The sequence below is a fragment of the Melospiza melodia genome, chromosome 10, assembly GCF_035770615.1.
Source record: "Melospiza melodia melodia isolate bMelMel2 chromosome 10, bMelMel2.pri, whole genome shotgun sequence".
Lineage (NCBI taxonomy): Eukaryota > Metazoa > Chordata > Aves > Passeriformes > Passerellidae > Melospiza > Melospiza melodia.
In genome coordinates, this window is record NC_086203.1 from 19,109,776 (window position 1) to 19,128,493 (window position 18,718).

The 18,718-nt window shown below is 35.1% G+C and overlaps 1 protein-coding gene across 1 annotated transcript in view; it reads right to left on the bottom strand.

Annotated features, from left to right (window-relative positions):
- The window catches only part of DNAH12 (dynein axonemal heavy chain 12), a 58,841-nt gene that overhangs the window by 13,799 nt on the left and 26,324 nt on the right, over nt 1–18,718 (bottom strand). Inside the window, exons 36-58 of the mRNA XM_063164694.1 lie at nt 18,377–18,496; nt 17,391–17,579; nt 16,584–16,735; nt 15,748–15,886; nt 15,495–15,661; nt 14,169–14,424; nt 13,680–13,979; nt 12,796–12,974; nt 11,052–11,244; nt 10,771–10,932; nt 9,272–9,472; nt 8,340–8,473; nt 7,954–8,116; nt 7,423–7,503; nt 6,419–6,595; nt 5,971–6,102; nt 5,458–5,547; nt 4,347–4,487; nt 3,972–4,213; nt 3,485–3,632; nt 2,422–2,567; nt 1,809–2,023; nt 723–915 (exon numbers count right to left, since the gene is read on the bottom strand). Coding sequence (XP_063020764.1) covers nt 723–915; nt 1,809–2,023; nt 2,422–2,567; nt 3,485–3,632; nt 3,972–4,213; nt 4,347–4,487; nt 5,458–5,547; nt 5,971–6,102; nt 6,419–6,595; nt 7,423–7,503; nt 7,954–8,116; nt 8,340–8,473; nt 9,272–9,472; nt 10,771–10,932; nt 11,052–11,244; nt 12,796–12,974; nt 13,680–13,979; nt 14,169–14,424; nt 15,495–15,661; nt 15,748–15,886; nt 16,584–16,735; nt 17,391–17,579; nt 18,377–18,496 — 3,920 coding nt within the window. The remainder of the gene's footprint in view (nt 1–722; nt 916–1,808; nt 2,024–2,421; nt 2,568–3,484; nt 3,633–3,971; nt 4,214–4,346; nt 4,488–5,457; nt 5,548–5,970; nt 6,103–6,418; nt 6,596–7,422; nt 7,504–7,953; nt 8,117–8,339; nt 8,474–9,271; nt 9,473–10,770; nt 10,933–11,051; nt 11,245–12,795; nt 12,975–13,679; nt 13,980–14,168; nt 14,425–15,494; nt 15,662–15,747; nt 15,887–16,583; nt 16,736–17,390; nt 17,580–18,376; nt 18,497–18,718) is intronic.

Consider the following 18,718-nt stretch of genomic DNA (forward strand, 5'->3'; position numbering starts at 1 on the left):
TATTCTTTTCAGTTTAAGGAGGTTTATGGTGTTTAACATCTATTTATACTGGTGAGTATAGATTTCTTTGCATTACTTCCACTCAGTACTTGGAAATGATGGTCTAATCTTTAACATCTTAGCATTTTGCAAATGGCAGTGCATCCTATTTTTCCTTTATTGTATCTCTGCTGCCTAAAAAAACCCACCAAGTGATACACAGAGCCCCAGTTTTCTGCTGGAACACTTCTGTCAGCAATCAGTTTACCCCAGTTACACAGAATGCCTGTCCAAACCAGATACTAATTCTCCATGCCTCTGTGAGGGCTCAGATATGATCCATTATCAGTTTCAGAGGTACTTTGCATTTATTTCATACAAAATTAAAATGAAATCCTCATCGTTCTACACCTTTGTCTGGCAGTTCAGTCACATTGAAAAATTAACATAATTATTCAAATAATATTTACAAAGTTTTCTAATATTCGAGGAATATTTCAGGAGAAAATTGCCATGAAAAAACAATGATTTCACATCAGCTATTTTTAATTAACTTCTGGACACTTACCCCTAACACTTCCCTAATAAACTTTTTAAATAATAAAATTTTAATTTAAAGGTGTTACTGAGCAACATTCATACCGTGCAACATCCATTATTTTATACAATAAATTAATTTCCAATTTTCTGGGAATTATGCCATAAAAACCTTTCATGACTGTTTACCATAAAGACAGACTTACCTCTCTTCTGCTACAACAATACCTAGCAGCTGGTCTTCAAGTCCCTCTGGTGTTATCATAAAATTGAGTAATAAAACTTTTGTAGCAAGTTCAGGCAAATAGTGTGGATTTCTTAGTTTTGTGGTAATAAAAAACTTGAAATCACTGGAATACTCAATAATGCTGTCCCCAAGCCTGATACACTCCATACCTCCTGAAGTTAAGAAGAGAAACATTAAGAAAATTTATCTACTCCAATTATTCATAGGAAAAAAATACTTCTGTCATTAGATAAAAACAAACTTCTCACCAATGACAAATTTCCTGAGAAGTAAAAATTATTAAATATATCTGAGAGTCTGAAAAATTCACAGAGACCTCAATGAGGCCACTTATCCCTCTCAGCAGATGAAATCAAGTCAATCCTATCCCTACAGTATTCCAATTTGCATATACAAAAACTAGAGATGCCAACAGAGAGCTGTGAAATTATTCCCAAATATTCTATTCTTACAGACTATTCTTTCATTGAATTACTTGTCTGAAAGAGGAAACCACAAGAAAAAAAAGTGCTTGAACTTTACTTTCCTTTTGTTTTAATTCTGAACATGAAAAGACAATCTAGGTAAGAAGGAAGGGAAAATATAAATTTCTTTATGTGCACTCTTCTGTCACCTAACAGGAGGAAAAGCTGAAAACCAAATTCATAGCTACTTGCTAAGTACAGTGAAAACTATGCCTTAAGCAAAATGTCTTGACAGCTTTATTTGCTTTATTTGTGCAAAATTTAACAAGTATTATCATCAGACTAAAACATATGAAAATGAACGAGAAAAACAATTTCACTGACAATGTTTCCTCCACAGAACTTCTTTAGTCTCCTATAGGGATCTAGAAAAGCTGTTCACATAAAACCATTTTCATGATAGGCAGGAATGACGTTTATTAAAAAATAAAACTTCAGACTCTTGTGCAATTACCATTCTCTTACCAGAGGCAGAATTAAGGTAAGAAGAGAGCAATATGAAAAACATCAGGTGGTGCCAGAGACTAGAAATTGAACATTAATGTCCTCTCCTTCAGGGTTCTAAATGAATTCTGCTGTACCTTGTTTAAATGTCTGTTTAAGCAGCAAAGGTTCAAGAGATGGATCTAATTCTTCCCCAACATTTTCTAGCAGCAGAGGAGTCCCAAACTGAATGCAGTTCTCCACAGTTCTCATATAATCCGAGTCACTGATCTTGATAACACTCAGACGGTTGTCCTTCTCAAAATTCTTGATCCATTTATTTGCTTGACCTTGAGGATCAATCATTAATGGCCTATAAAACACAGGATAGTTTTCTCAGTGCTTGCAGGCATTTTACAAAATTTTAAACTATTTTACATGTTTCTGTATTAGACTGTCGAGAAGAAGTGATAAAATTTAATTATGTTATTTTTAGATATCAGTGAATATTGGATGCATAGGTGTTTCACAATATTTTGAAAAGTAATAGCAGAAATAGCTATAAAAGTTGCAAAAAATGTTTAACAATTTTCATAAAATAACCAGAATACAGAATTCTTGTAAAATATTGTTCTACCGGGAATACAAAGATTCCACTCCTTCTTAAATTACATTGCTCTACAGAAGCTGCACTGTTTCCAGACACATTCTTTTTTTTTTTGTAAGTGGGAACTTGCTTGGATTTGAAAATTAAACCTTTTTGTCACCTACCAACGTCTTGAATTGTCAACAATGACCCCATTGTCTACAGAAAATACATCAGTGGGCAAACCAGCAATATTCCAGGCTCTTATTTTTACTGGGTCACCAAGATTCTTGCTCAAAGAGAAATTCTCAGAACAAGGGATTTCTTTCTCCTGAAAAAGAGGGGGGGAAAACCCAACAAAATAAATGTTTTTCTTTATTCTGAGTTTCTTTAAATCTTTATTAAATGCTACTTCTATCAAAAATGACAATGTGCATTTTGTTTTAAGGGACTGAAATAGGTCATGTACAAGTAAAAATCCTGGGGAAAATAAAACCATAATTTCAATAATTAACTACATTTCCCCACTAAATATATACTCTTTATCAAATTTTCTAAGACTTGTCCAGTTTTTGGTACATTCATGGAGGGAGGTTTGTTACATAAAGTTATACATTAAGAAATACATACATAGTTGGAAATACCTAATTAAATCTTCCATTAAATCAGTACAGTAATCCAGTGCTGATTTGTTACTGTTTCATGCATTTTAAGTGTTTCTAAATCACTTGATTTATCAATTATTTATGAATTTATTTGGTTAATGAATTATGGCATTCATATGCCATTAGGGTTAGGGTTAAGTGTAAGGGTTCAGGTTCCTGTGTTGAAAGCGTCCCTTTGCAAACCACACAATTAACCATATAATTAACATACAAATATTTGATGGTGTAAGTTACAGAATGTTTTACATTACACATAACTGCATTTTAAATTTATTTATTTTATTTAAAGGAAAAATACACAAAACAATTAGATTTTACTTCAGTAACAATCAAGCCTTACAAAATCAATGATGGTCTCTTGTTTCTGATGTGCTATTTTAGAGTAAATTATAGGTGCAGGGTAAATTCACTGATTTAATTAAATTCAAATCTACAAAATATTGGATCAGCAGAATTGATCCCACTGCTTTACCCATGAGGTTTACTAGGCTATCATTAGGTAAATCACAAGGGATTTTTGAAGCCTTTTGCAGTTGTCTCAAAAAACCAAAACATTTATTTAACTCTAAGACAATCTTCTAACCTTGCACAGTTTGCTCCAATCTTTGGTACAGTCTTGTCGAAATCCAGCAGTAAAAGCTCCCAGATATGCTATTACACCAGCTGATATCAGAATATCACCTGTGAGATTATCATATTCCACTTGAAGATCACATGCAGCTTGATGCCATCTATGACAAGCAGAAAGAAGTCATACTGAAACGTCCTCATTAATGACATTGATGTAAAACCCAAGTCGGTTTTGTTTATCTTCGCTAAGAATAGGTGAAAAATATGAAAACCTCATTCATGTATTCTATTCTCATTTTGAAGAGATTTCTGCTACAATTCTCCCAGTGTTGCTGCCCATATTTTTATGCTACAAACAATTAGGAATATTTCAAGGTGCAGGACATTCTTTAGTGTTACAGTTCTCAAACAGAAACACAGCATTAAAGGCTTAGAGAACGTAATTTCAAGTTCTATTTCTACAGTTGTTGTTTTATCTCACATTTGAACTTAAAACTGACCTTGTTTTCTCTCCACCAAGGCCTCCAATCAACTTCTCTGCTCGTTCCAGTTTTTTAGCACACAGATCAACCTGGAATTCCAAACGAGCCTTTTCCTCTGTCTTTTCAGCAAAGGTTTTTTCCAAAGCAGCCAAACGCCCTTCAACTTCTGCAAGCTCTGCTCTCTTCTGATTCAACAGCTCCATTGTCACTGCCAAGGACTCCTCCGCCACTTTTAAACGTTCTTTTTTGGGTTCAATCTCCTATTCAATTACAACCAACCCACAAGTGCTTTAGTACATTTGTGTAACTTTATTATTAAGTACAATGCTTAAGGTGAATACACCGAGCAAAGGAAGATTCCATAGCACCAAGGGGCAAGGACCAAAACCACACCTTTGATACCCTGTGAAAGACTTCCATTCCCTTAATCCATTTGCACAAACCCTCTGCTGCTGAGGAAGCTTTGGCCACCACTTGTGGATCAAACTCTGGATTGGTCAGGTACTCGGTCCGGATCTTCTGCATGACGTGTTCCTGGGGAAGAAAGGCATTGCAGCCCATCAGATCTCACAGCTGACACCTCCAAACTCAACTGATTCATTGCCATTTCTCTACACAATGAAATAACAAAGAACTATTCCATAATAATTGTTGTAGAAATCACTGCTCATTTGGTTGTTTTGATCTTCCTCTCATGTTACATAATCTTTTCATGTTTTCATTCTAATCCTATCCTTACCCTTTCTAATCATGCATTTGCTGTATCTTCCCTGTGGCAGCTCCAGAAGCACATTACAGTCACAGAGAAGCCTTAATTTACACTGCCCCTTGTGCAGAACATACCAATTCCATTATTTGCTATCTTTTTCTCAATACACAACTTTGGGGACACTATAAAATGCATTTCTCCTAATGTAATACAAAATGTAATTGCTTGTGCCTACTTTTGGGGAACAGTTTTATAAAGGGCAAAGAGTATTTTATCAAGTACAAAGCATATTCCATTTCCAATTAATTCAGCAAAGGGCAAGAATCACACTCTTGGATAGTATGACCTTTAGGAGAAAAAATCATATTTGAAAGGTGATACAGCTAGTACATTTCTGCATTTATTGCATATCTGCCAGTAGAATCAACAAAATATTACCCATTTTGTCATCATTCATTTAATCAAAAAGAATACAATTAGAAAAATATGTTAATAAAGGCAGCAATGGACAGTCAATTATAAAAAGAAGTTTATAATGCTGAATGGTTGATCTAGTAAAACTAGCAAAAAAAGAAAAAGGCATAGGAAGGCTGGACATGGATCAAATGTCCATTGGTACCACTGAAAAACCCCAGCCAGCTCCCAAAACAGAATATGTGAAATGAGGCTAAAAGGACACAGGCTCAGAAGAAACTGATTGATTTGGACAAATGATGTCTCCAAAAAGCATTTTCTCTTTTTTTTTTTTTTTCCCTTCAAGAAAGTGTCTGGTAAAAATTACTGAAAAAGCCTTACCGGAATGGGTGTCTCAGAACAGGCTTTCAATTCCTTTAGGAAATTAATGTTGCCAAGCATTTTCTGGCTTACACCCCAATAATCCCAAATCTACAAAACATAGTAGAAAATACATTTTCAGGCTTTAAAACAAATAAACATACAAAAAATTACAAACCTAATTTAATTAAAATTAATGAATATTTAATACTGATAATCTGGTATCTCCTTGAGATGCCAGTAAAGCAGAAAAGTCTGTCAGATCAAACATTTCCTTCCAATCATGCTTTCAGTCAAAAAGTAAACAGTGTTTCAGGGAAGTTATGTATTATCAATTCTCAAGAAATGTGTAAAGCAAATGAAATCTGGCACATAAAAAAATTTGGAAAATAAGGAAAGTTTTCAGTAAAATCCTGGGTGGAGGCTATAAGTACTTGCCTACTTTAATGCATCTTGGGTTATCTTGTTTGTTGGACAAGTGTTGGAAAGACCATGAATTACATTTTTATTTCAGACTATTGTCTGCTGTTTTACCTTGCCTCCAGATCCTGAAGGATCCGAAATTCTTTCAGGTTTTTTTTCTCTTATGACACAGACAGCAGCCATGACAAGTTTGACACCAGAGGGAGGATTTTTCATTGTTTTGACAACTGCTATATCAGATGGCTAAAATAAAAAATACATGAAGTATTATGTCTTTCTCAGCACTCAGTAGCTGAATTGATAGAAAAAAGAGGAATTATAACACCATTACCAATGAATATAAGTGGTAACATAGAACTTTAGAAGGGATGATACAATGTTACCATCATGATTATCAATATCCATCACTGTTCTCTAGGCAGAGGAAAAATTATGCTTTAAAAATTTGAGGTCAGAATATTTTTGACACACTTTGTGTCATCTCTTATTCTTCTAAATTCCTACTTCACTTCAGAGAGTTACATAACACTTTCAAATGCTGAAATTTAGATCAGCTTGCCTTCAAAGTGTCAAGAGCACCAATTGCAGCCTCCATGACTGGCAATGCCTCTGCCAGGTCACTCTCACATTCATTTTTCAGTGCCTGAGCTTCTTCAGCTTTTTCTGTAGCAATTTCTTCGTCCACTTTAACAATTTTTCTTTTTTCTTCTACTTCTGCAGATTCTACTTCTATAATCTAAAGAAAAACCATGAGTGGGCTTTATTTATATCGTGCCATGAATGATCAAATAAACTGAAATTATCTACTATAGAACTTAAGGAATATTGTAAAATATAAAGGGAACATTGAAGATTTTATTATGTTAAGATCATTCCAATTTTAATATGTTAACAGATAAGTCTTTATCCAACTCCCTTTGCAGTTCTAGGGAAGTGACATTCAGTTTTCTTAGAGGCAGAAGAGATATCACTGTATCTGTAAAAACACTTAAGAATCAGAAACAAGTGTATAACATCAATTAAATCATGCTTTTTTGGTGATACAACAGTCACATACTAAATAAGTATGCATATATTTTTATATACTGGAATTTTCAAAACACCCAAGATTTTTGATCCTAAATCCCACTAAATTCCCAGGATCCTTTACTAAATCAATCATATAATCCCTGTGCATGCAAAGACAGACCATGCAAAACTGTTCTTGTTTGGTTTGTCATATCTGGTCACATGGAAAAACTACTTGAGATTTTTGCAATGTTTGTGAATCAACTTGGGAAACCTGATCAATCACTATTAGCATGAAAATTCCTCTAACATCCTTTAGCATGGAGCTTAGGCAATGACTGTATATCCAGAGAATGTATTTTATATAAAGAATGAAATTTTATTTCTGTTCTAAGGCTATAAACATAAATAACCAGTCTCAGAATACTGGAAACCTCTGTAAACAAGGAGTGAGCTCAAAAACCTCAATTCAACTTCTACTTTCTGAAAGTCACACATCAGTGAAATAAGACACGTGCTTACGTTAAAAGCCACAAAGCTTTTGTATAACTTTACCTCCATCATGCTTGCATTTTCCACTTTAGCCTCTTCCAGTTTGGGCTGCAGCTCAATTAATTCCATTTTCATCCTACCAACCTATGCATATACAAAAGAATTAGGTGGGATCCAGAAGGGTCAAGCACAATTTCTAGCAATTCCTTTAAGACCTAGATTTTACCTAATGACTAATTTATGGATTGTTAATGTAACATTCAGTTTCAAACCAAAACATTCCCAAGACTTATTTTTATCTCCTACATACAATGTCTAATTTTAAGAACTATGATCACTTACAGTCACCTGTTAACCACCAAGGAAATGACAGCTCTGTTCATATACCACTTAACAATATATGTTTAGAGATGTATGGCTTTAGCACAAGTTCTGTGATTGCAGGAAAGAAAAAGCAAAATACATTTGTTAGTTTTACTGTTGAAGATTGAGCTGAACAAAATCTTAAGTAGCACTTTTGACTGACTTCTCCAGAAAAAGACCTGCAGTTGACAAACACTTCCTAATTTCAGTTCCATATTTGTTATACCTCACCTGTGACTCAGCAAAAGCTAGTTTATCTAGCCCATTCACATATTTCTTCTTGGCTTTCATTACACTGTCTCGTTTCTCAGTGAGAAGTCTCTGAAATGCAGCAATAAGCTCAAGATAGGAAGTAGGAGTAACGTAATTATGGCGTCCCAGACTTTGTAAAAACCTATTTAAACCGGAAAAAAAGTAAGAGTAATTTAAACTTTGATTTATTTTTTAGTTTATCAGTAGCAAAGTTATGTAACTTTTTGACATAAATTAACAGATTCAGTGATTTTATATAATTTTTATGAAGGCAAATAGTTGTGTTAACTTTTAATATATAAATGAGTAGCATTGAACTCAGTCACATAAAACTTTATGATTGTTTCTAAAAGCCATAGACTGACCTTTCAGAGAGTGACAAAACTGAAGTATGGAAGTATTTACAGATGGGCACAACTGCCTGGCGCTCAGTGTCTGTGAGCTGAAGTGATTCCAGGAACTTACTGGCCACACGTTCAAGGGCATCTTCAGGCCACGGCTGAGGGAGAAGTGAGGAAGAAAGAATTTGTAAAATTCAACTCTTAGCAGTCTTCAAATGTTAAATCAAGTTTTACCATCCAAACTAGCAGAATGAGACACACTAGTCCCAGCTGTGTCTCAAGAACAATGAGCTGATAAAAGGGTTGGTTAGCTCAGGCAGCAAGGTCAGCACCCATGCAATCTTTTCTGGCAGCTCCTGGTTGATATTCTAGCTCAAAGTACACACTAACATTCCATCCAAACAGGTCTGTGTGTCTATTCATCCTTTGGCAGAAAAATTAACTGACAGCACTGGGCCAAGCTATGGAGCTAACTGTGTTTTACTGAGAGCAATACTACTTACAGTGATACTATTTCTCCAAGTTTTATTCTGCTATAAAAGATCTACCGATAAACATCAAGATTTGTATTTGCTAGTTGTTCCTACAATGGATGACTTGCTTAATAGGCAGCCACAATTAAGATAATTTTAAAGTCACAATGAAATGGTTTCTCTAGTCCTCTAAAACATACATACTATGTAAAATTACAAATTTCCATCATCAAACTAAGACTACTGATACTTCAGAAACATGTAGCAACAAAATTTAACTTTATTTAGATGTAGAAATGTTGAGATCACACATCAAAGAGCTCCAAAAATACTACAGAAAAGGCTTACGCAATTTTAAAATTTTGGAAAACAAGGAGTACTTCTACAAGGAAGATAAAAGAAAATATAATGGCACTTAGAAATATAGAGCATTAGAGAGCTGAAGCAGATTTTGGAGGAAATAATATAAATATTCTCCCATACCTGGAACCAATCAATAGTACAGCAGTTGATGAGCGATGGAAACTGTCTCAGACGGTTGCGGAAAGCATCTCCAATTGGGCTGAATGCCACCACAATGTGGAGATTTTCTTTGCATAAGTTCACAAAAAGTGCATACAAGGCCAAGGGACTGAGTTCTTCACCTTTATCAGCAGCCTGAGCTGCTGCACGAACACGAACACCCTTAGGAATAATACATAGCATAAAAAATGTTACATAAATTCTCATTAAGCACATCTGAAGTCCTATGGCAATACTATTAATGGTAGCATCACCAGGAAATTAAATTTTTTAGTGGAAATGAAACAGACAAAATGAAGTAGAAAACCAGAACAAGTAGTAAATACTGTCTGAGAACGGGATTGCACTATTTATCTGTGACCCTTTCAGCATTTGAATGTGCTCCAGAAATGATCATCTGCTGCTCTGAGCAACAGAGAGTAGATCATAACAATAGAGTAAAAGAAGAATTCTTTGGAGGGAGCAAATTTAAATGAATAAAAACCAACTTTGCTCCAGCTGGCACATTGTGGATAGCTACCAAGTTCCAGCATATAGCCTCTGAATATGTTCACACAAACTATAAAATTGGAAAAGAGCCATATTATTTTAATATTGCCACTATATGCCTGGTAAGAATGAAATAGTAACAGAAAAAGATCACAAGAATTATAATCTAACTTCTTTGAAAGATTCACGAATTCAGGAATCAACATGCTTCATAATTCAAGTGCAAGAAAAACCAGGATTAACATCTATAAAGTGATACAGATATTGTAACAAAAACATTTGTGCGTGTACTAAGAACCACTCTGAAAATCAACTAGAAGCATACCTACTTAATTTAGTAAAAACATACAGAGATAGGGAGACAGCACAGCATGCAGTTCCAAATATTGTTTGCTAACATTAAATTTCCAACATGATGTATACAAAGATTGATGTCTCTTCCTCCCAAATTGCAACTGCTATTGTGAAAATCCAAGCCTGATTTGAGTTAATTTTGTTTTTCATTTGCCTGAGTACACTGCATCCTTACTTCTGAGCTAAGTCATGGAGCACTTTTGCCCATTATGAAATTCTGTCTAACAATGCCCCAGAGAGTAGGAGTCTTTGAGAAAGATGGGCCACGTGTTCCAATAAAAATGTCACATCTTTGCACTTTGCTGGTCAATGAAAACATTATGATGCACCATCTTGTCCTACACAATACACTACAAAAAGAACTACAGACATGGGGTATTTGTGAACAATGCAAGTTCTCTACATGCACAACTTAATGTGTTTGTGAACAGAGCACTAGGTCAGAATTAAAGCTTGCAGTTGGCATAAACTACTCCATAAGTTTACTAAGTTGATTTATCTAAAGTCTCAAAAAGAAGTCACAGATTTAAGTGCAAATGTCCAAAAGCCACATTTCACACGGAACTGACCAAGTAGATTAAAAGGGAGGTGAAATTAAAGAGAGTTTCTAAAGATACCTCTATAATTTCTTGCTTTTCATCTGCTGCAAAAATATTGGGAACCTCTCCTGTGTTGAGGACACTGTCAATATCTTCCAAAAAACTTTCCTCCTTAATTTGTGCGTCTGTGATGAGAAATACAGTTTTCAAGCGTTGAACACCTGCACTCTTCAGAAGTTTCTGAAAACACAAGACAGTAAAAATTGTACATTCCAAAACAAAACTGTACATTCCAAAACAAAATTGTACATTCCTTCCTCAAAAATAAATCAAAATGTAGACAGGTTATTAATACTCACTTTGAGATCTTCTCTCCACTCATTTGTACCATAGGTCCTAGAAATCTCTGGTTGAAAAACATGCATCTTTGCCATGAAGGCTGCCAGGCGGGTCAGAGACTGCCGCCCGCTGCCCCCCATCCCAACCAGCAGAGCGTTGCCCCCGGACTGCTTCAGGATGCGGCTCAGGCGAGACAGGTGCTCCAGCATGTACCTGCAGGGGGAGCACACCGATCACCCACAGGGGAGAAACTCATGGCTACCTATGCACCCAGAAATCTGGGAAACAAATCAAGGAGTAGCATCTCCAAAACAAGTTTCTGAATGCAGGGTGGGGTGGGGTAGAGAGGAAGAAAGAGAGTGGGCATGAACCACAAAATAAAGTAAAACTTATAATTCTATTATACAAATATCAGTGTGTAGCTAAATTACTGCAAATTGCTAGAAAGAACATGCAGAGGTAAGAACAGGAGTACTGTTAGGATAAATGTGTTAAAGGAAATGAAAAACATTAATTCTCTACTTCAAAATAACAGCAGTATTACCAATTTTAACTTTCTTGAAGAATAGCAATTTCAGTATCCTTTTTAAGGAACCACTGGGGGAACACGGTTTATATCAACAAACATCTCCCTTTCCTCCACCTGTGACACTGTTTTGTAAGTTATATGTGGAATTGACATTGGAACATCCTCAGGAAGCAGTATCTGTATATTACTGAGAGTTCTTGTCAAAACTCAGGCATGATTTATCTCAGAATATGAAGCAAGGCCTATAGGAGATCCCTTGTTTAAGCACAGGGCATGGGGTAATTAAAGCAAGCTGAGCAGCTATTAAAAGCAGTCTCAAAAAAACTTTCAAACATTTAAAAAAAGATAAATTCTTGTTTATTTTTATTGGTTAGAAAAACAAAAGAAACAAAATCAGATGTTATCCATGAGACAACTCTAAGGCTGCAGTCCAACAGGCTCTCCTGGCTGCTGTTCAGTGAGGTCACTGCAATATTGCTTCTACACCCAGGAAGTGGCCTTTGATCAGAGCTGCCAGCTCTTCAAACTGAGAGTCTAGCTGTACATACAGGCTCTCAGAAATCCAGCTTGGCAAAATGACCTAGACTAAAATAAGCTGCTACTAGAACTGTTTGAAGTAACCCTCATCACCTTCAGGAAGTATCGACGTGTCAAGTTACCGTGGCAAATATGAAGAGGTGGTAATCTCTAGCAACAGGGAGGAGGAAGGAGTTTGACCTCCTCATCTCTCTCAGTTGTAGCTCTGCATGATCACAAGTTAAGGTAACAATAAGGGACTGCAGAGTCTAAAATTTCACAGGATTAGCTGCAGCACCAGCTGGGTGCATGGCTGTGCTGCACAACAGAGCAGACAGACAGCTTGGATTGTGAACATCTCCCTCGTGAGATGCTTGTCCTTGGGGAATGAAAGTCCAGTGACATCCATCTTCACTGGTGACAGAGGCCTAGGAGAAGTACAGCACCTACCTGATTCAGTGCACAATGTTTCTGTAACAACTAAGGAAAATATTCAAAGCCCCTTAGGAGAAAAGCTTCTCATTATTTACTTTCAGGTAGAAAAAGGAGAAGCATAAAGAAAAAATCAGTTTACTTCCATTCATAAAGGTGTAACACCACAAACACTATAAAGGATGCAAAAAGGGGAGGAGACATACAGAAAACCACAGTCCTCAAAATTGAATATACTGAATTATCAACTACAGCTTAAAGCTCTTAATAAAACAGATCATAAACACCTGAAAACAACAAGGTTCATTCTTGTTTTCTGGGTTTGATTATATTCATCCAGACACTGCTCCACAACCTCACTGAACTCCTCAATGCTTGGAATCTCAATATAAAGTTTTTCCTCTCCCTCAAGTTCTGGATACATGTAGTCACCAAAACACAGACTTCTCATGTCTTCTTCTGTTACCTATGGCAAATATTCAGCAAATTATGAAGTCAAGTTTAATATTTAGTGAATATATTTCTTATTCTAATTTTAGAAAACAAAGGAGAATTTAGACAAATACCCCAGACACAAGAATAAGCACTCCAAAATATTTTGATTCACAGACAACACCCCCCTCAAAATTATGCTTCCTGAATTGAACTATACACTTATTCTTAATTTTTTCTCAGAAAACAATTGGGTCAAATAGCCACTAACAGTTTCATAATCATGACCTTCAGATTACACCAAATTCATACAGATGTATATTATGAAATGGACAGCTAAGACCACAAAGTTATTTCTTCTATACATGAAAGCAACTACAAAGGACATAAAAAACAAACAACAAAAAAATTAAGACAAGGCATAAAATATAACATAACTACACAGCATTTTGGATATCAAAATTTAATAACAATCACAGGATGCAGATGTACATATTTCTTTTAAGGAAAAGTAGCACATTTTAAATGTAGTATTTTTTGAAAAGAATGTTCATGTACAACAGTTAAACCCTCCCAAACAATTTTCATTTCTACATTTTTTTCCTTATGAAGACATTTGGCCAAATTCAACTCAAATTTTCATGTCCATTTGAGTCAAAATTTCACCTATGATTAACTCCCATGTCCTAAATTTGCAATAAAAGCAATTATTTTGCAACAGGTACAACATGATACTCACAGATGAGCTTCCTTCCTTCAGGTGTGCAAAAACTTTGTCGAATACTTCTTTGAAATGTTCTTTCACAATATCTTTCACCAGATTGAACAACCAGGCTCTGTCATCATCTTCCACCAGCCGGTCGTAGAAGACACGGAACACCTCGTGTACAAAGAGCCGAATCATCACCTGCTTGTTCTGAACCGCACTTTTCTTAATGAGCAAACAGCCATGGATAACCCGGGAAAAGTCACGCAGGTTGAAGGTATAATGAGATTTGGCTGGTGTGGGCAAAAGATTTTTGATGGCTTTCTTATACACCTTCAGACAAGAACAATAGAGAGCAACAAAATCAAAAAAGTAACACTGACTGCACTATTATCATAATTCCTAAATGCCTTCTGAAATGCTATTTCTCAAAAAAACCCTTTCACACTACGTAAGTGTAGAGACAAAGGAATTTCAATGTGCAAATTGAAGGAAATCCCCAGTAAGGTGTTTGCCTCTTACCTCTAAGGTGGCAGTGACAATCTGATTTCCAATTGTGGAGAAGTCAGGAGGAAATTCATTCATCTTTAGGTAAAGAGCTACTACGGTAGAGAAGATGCGGATCATGGTTTCGTCGCTGAAGGAGTTGATGCTGCAGATGTTGAAGTGCCGCAGGAAGCGAGGGGTGACAGGGTTCCTCCCACCCCCTGGGGGCCCCATAGCACCCAGCAGCTGGACATCAGCAAGGGTGATTTTAGAGGTGTCCTTAAAATCATACCTTCAAAATAAAATGCCATGTGACACTTAAATACAGATATAACACATTTGTTGAACCTTAGATGCATCTATATGACAGACCACCCTCTGGATGCATTAAAAATTATTTAATATATATATATATATAAACATAGTAGGCATTATGTAATATAATATATATTTCTGTATATTTTATGTTTTTAAAAACAAACAACTCCTCCTCCCCAAAATACAAAAAACCAACTAGTCCTTTAACTGTGCACCAGTTAATCTCAACATATCATTTCCTGGCTGGAAAGAAAAATTATTTGTTTAAACCGCATTCTGTAAAACCTGATACAAAATTTTGAGTATTAAAACAGTAAAATACCAAGGCATATCTCTATTCAAGAGTAATAGATATTGAAGCAGTGCCTGGAATCACAAGAGCAGCTGTGTTTGAGAAGTGCCTGGAATCGTAGAATGATCCAGACTCAGGAAAACACCTGTTCCTGTTTTCCAATATAAGCAAAGGCAAAAACCTCAAAAGCAGGGAAGACTTTCAACTTATTTTATTTCATGCCTATTATCATACCTGATTTCACTGTGAATTTTAAAAAAACATTTTGAGATCTTGTTAAAAAAATTTACTGAATAATGAAAGAGAAACATGGATAATAGGGGAAACCAAGATAAGAAATAAAATCAGAAATTTTATATAACTGCATATATATAGGTATGTACAGAAAACTGCAAACTCAATCTAAGGAGAAAGAGAAAGAAAAAGAACAAGAAACTACATTGGAAAAAAAAAAGTTAAAATAATCAAGGTGTAAATGAATAATTTTATTTACATATACTAACTCTGCTGCTCAGCACTAGAACATTCTAAAATACTCAAAATTAATTTGATCATGAATTTCCTAAACTGAGAAGTCCTTAGAGAGTAAAATACAAGTTCCTTCAACTTTAAAGAATGTATTTTTATATAAATTAAATTTACATTAACATTTACAAACCACTTCAAAAATTTTTGAAAATAAAATTCAAGAGAATAAAAAAGTAACAGCAAATACATAAACAAAAATTTTCAGTTGTATTTCAAATAATTACCAAAATCCATGGTCAAAGAACTGTCTTAAAAGTTCTATAGGAGGCTGTGCCCCATACTTCTCCAAAGCTGGCATATTCATATCATCTACAAAGATAATGCACTTTTTTCCCATTGGAGGGCCAAAAACTCCTTTGCGCCTCTTGTCCAGCCTGGCCATAATAATGTTCTGCAATGCAAACAGGATCACTCAGAACACAGATTACACATTCATGTCCACAACCTCCTGAGACCACAATGATCTGTTCTACCAACCTGAGTCTGATTGGCACTGGTTCGAGCTGAAAAGTTAATGAAGAACGGTAAGAAGAGCTCCTTTTCCAAGTTGTTCATTAACTTGTCCTTGACGTACACGGATTTCCCAGTTCCTGTTGGTCCCACGAGAAGCAGTGGTCTTCACAAAAAAATAAAGCACAAAGACTGAAGAAACCTAACATTGTAAACTAAAAGCAACTAGAAGTCAAAGGTTTTACTAACTTGCCCTTCTTCTACCTCCAAAAACATTACTTGCCTAAAAAAGAAACTGAAGTGTTCTAAGACATTCATTAAACCCTCTCATAATTTTAGTTTGCTTCCATCAAGAAAATGGGAGGATAAATAAACATTTTTCATTCCCTCATTCTACTGGTGTTGGAGTATATGAACACACAGGGGAGGTAAATTTCTCCAGATTGGCCTTTCATTAATTCAAACTTCATAAACCTTTCAGCCTTGGAACCTGAAGCTAGTTTTTATTTTATTCTCTTATATGATCTGACCATGACTAATATAAATGATTTTCATAGGATTAATAATAAAAAAAAAAATCCTAAAATATTTATTTAATTGCCAAAGTAGAAAGAGGGTGCAACAATTCTTGCGTTGTCCTAAGCTCATCATCAGACTGCAAATACTAAAGTTAGACTGCAGTAAGGTTTCACAAATAGTAAAATCAGACTTTTGGGCAGATGTTTTTTTTGTAGTAAATGTCTGTTTTAAAAGGCCAAATAAACTGAGAGTTTGATAAAAACAATGAACTCAAAGGAAAGAATAAGAGATATTTCTACCTATGATCAAATTTCACTTCAGAAATTTGTAGTGAAGCAACTTACCTTCCATGGGTAATGAACAGGTCTAGCAGATAGGTATAGCGAACTGTATCCATAGTTGGGACTATAATATCTTGAATATTCACATTTTTATCACTGTAATTAATTTTTTCAATAAATTCATTCCAGTGAGCCCAACCTACTTTGCCTTTGAGCTAGGAAGAGACACAGATGTAGAACAGATTGGTGTTACACATATGAAGGGTCTTCTCTACTACTTCACTTTTGAAAAATTAAAGTAATGGATTTTAACAAATGAATGAATATTTGATGCTTTGAACGTTCACCTATTTAGTTTGCTTTACCTCACTAACAAAGAATTAAAGTACATACCTAAACTTAGACTGCTTTTTTTTCTCAAAAAACTTGTTCCGTGAAAACAAATTTAAAAACCACATATACAAAAAACCACAACAAAAAAACAAAACAAAGCAGTCTAATAGGCACTATAAACAAAAATTGCAAGACAAACTACCTATGGGTCTAATATTCTGCTTTCCTTTTGAACACTCCACATTATTCCTTCTAAATAAAAGTAGATTTGAATCCACCAACTGAGCTTGGGTTACAGAAGAAATATGCAGCAGCAGTATTACAAATATAACTGAAATGTACATCTTAGTATTTTATTAAAAAATTGGTCAGTACATTGGTATTCAAAAAAGAAATTAAAAATATACTGTGGGATTTAATTCAACCAACACTCCACAACACCCAACAGGATTTGTACACTTAAAAACCCACCTGGCTGCATTTTCCTTCTGCTAGGACTGTAAGAATCTATTTAGTGCATGCAGAAGCCAATCCTACCTGATACACGTAGTCATAGACCAAGCCTTTCTCTTCTAAGGGACATTCCCACTTTCCCAAATTCTCTGGAATAGGATTTGTTTCAGATTCCTCAGACAAAGTTTCCCTCAAGAAATTATCAAAAATCATCCTGCTGTCACCATCACAAATTCCACCAATGGACCAGATTATGGCAAAAGCAAAACAACCCTGCAAAGGCAAAAAGTTAGTAACTAAAAGTTAGTAACTGTCTCATAAGTTGACACATTACATGAACCTTGTACAGTCTGATTAACAAACATAATTCTAAAAAAATATTGTTAAGCAGAGAAATGTTAGCAATTGCCCTTGAATACACCTGGCCTAAAGAGATTTAGAAATCTGACTGTAGACAGAGGACACAAATAATCTTACTGAAGGACAGAAAAAGAGAGAGAGAGAACAAGAAATAAAGGCCACTGACTACAGCAGTATGTCAGGTGACAAAGCCTGAGAAGAGTTCTAATGACAAACCAAGATCTAGGAATTTTGTAATTTAATTTTAAATAACTACTTTCACATTCTCTTTTCTTCAGTTTTTCATAAGAATAATCACATAAGATCAGACAGAGGATGCAACTAATATAACTGTCAGAAAACCCTCTTACATAGAAATTTTTGCTCAAACAAACAAGACAATCAGTGTTGCATGAATATTTATTTTCTTTAAGAGAAAGAAGACTCTTTGATTTAGCTAACTTCTTGGTTACTTAAAAAGCACATTTAATAAAAGCACTATCCTATTTAATTGGAAAAAGAGTAACATTTTTAATCATATTTGTCACTTGTAAGACTTCCATGTCATCTGGGTACCTCCAGAGTATGGGGAGAGAGAGCAAGAAGGTAGTAGAATTGTTTCACATGTCTCTTATTCACAAATTAAAGTTACTTGGATTAATAAAATTGTTTTGAAAACCAGCATATAGAAAAACAAGTACACATTTCTCTCAATCTTAAAAAAAACCAACCATAATCCAGACACGGATGGTTTTGTTGGTGGGATCTTCTTCCACAGCTGGAACAATCAACATTTCAAAAATCCGTGTGAGAGCTACTACAACATTGATCTCACTTGTGGGAACCAGTTCCTAAGAGATTCAAAAGGTTGGATGTCATACTTTACATACTTTTAGTTAATTTATATTTTGGAGATAAAATACTAAAACAATTAGATCACTGGCTAATTTAAAACACACACTAGAAGGCAAAGTTTACACTGACTTTTACTCAAAAGATCATTTGCCCTCCTCAGTCATTGAAATGCCAAGATCTTTAGCTCGTCAGCCATGTTCATGGCTACCATGTGAACA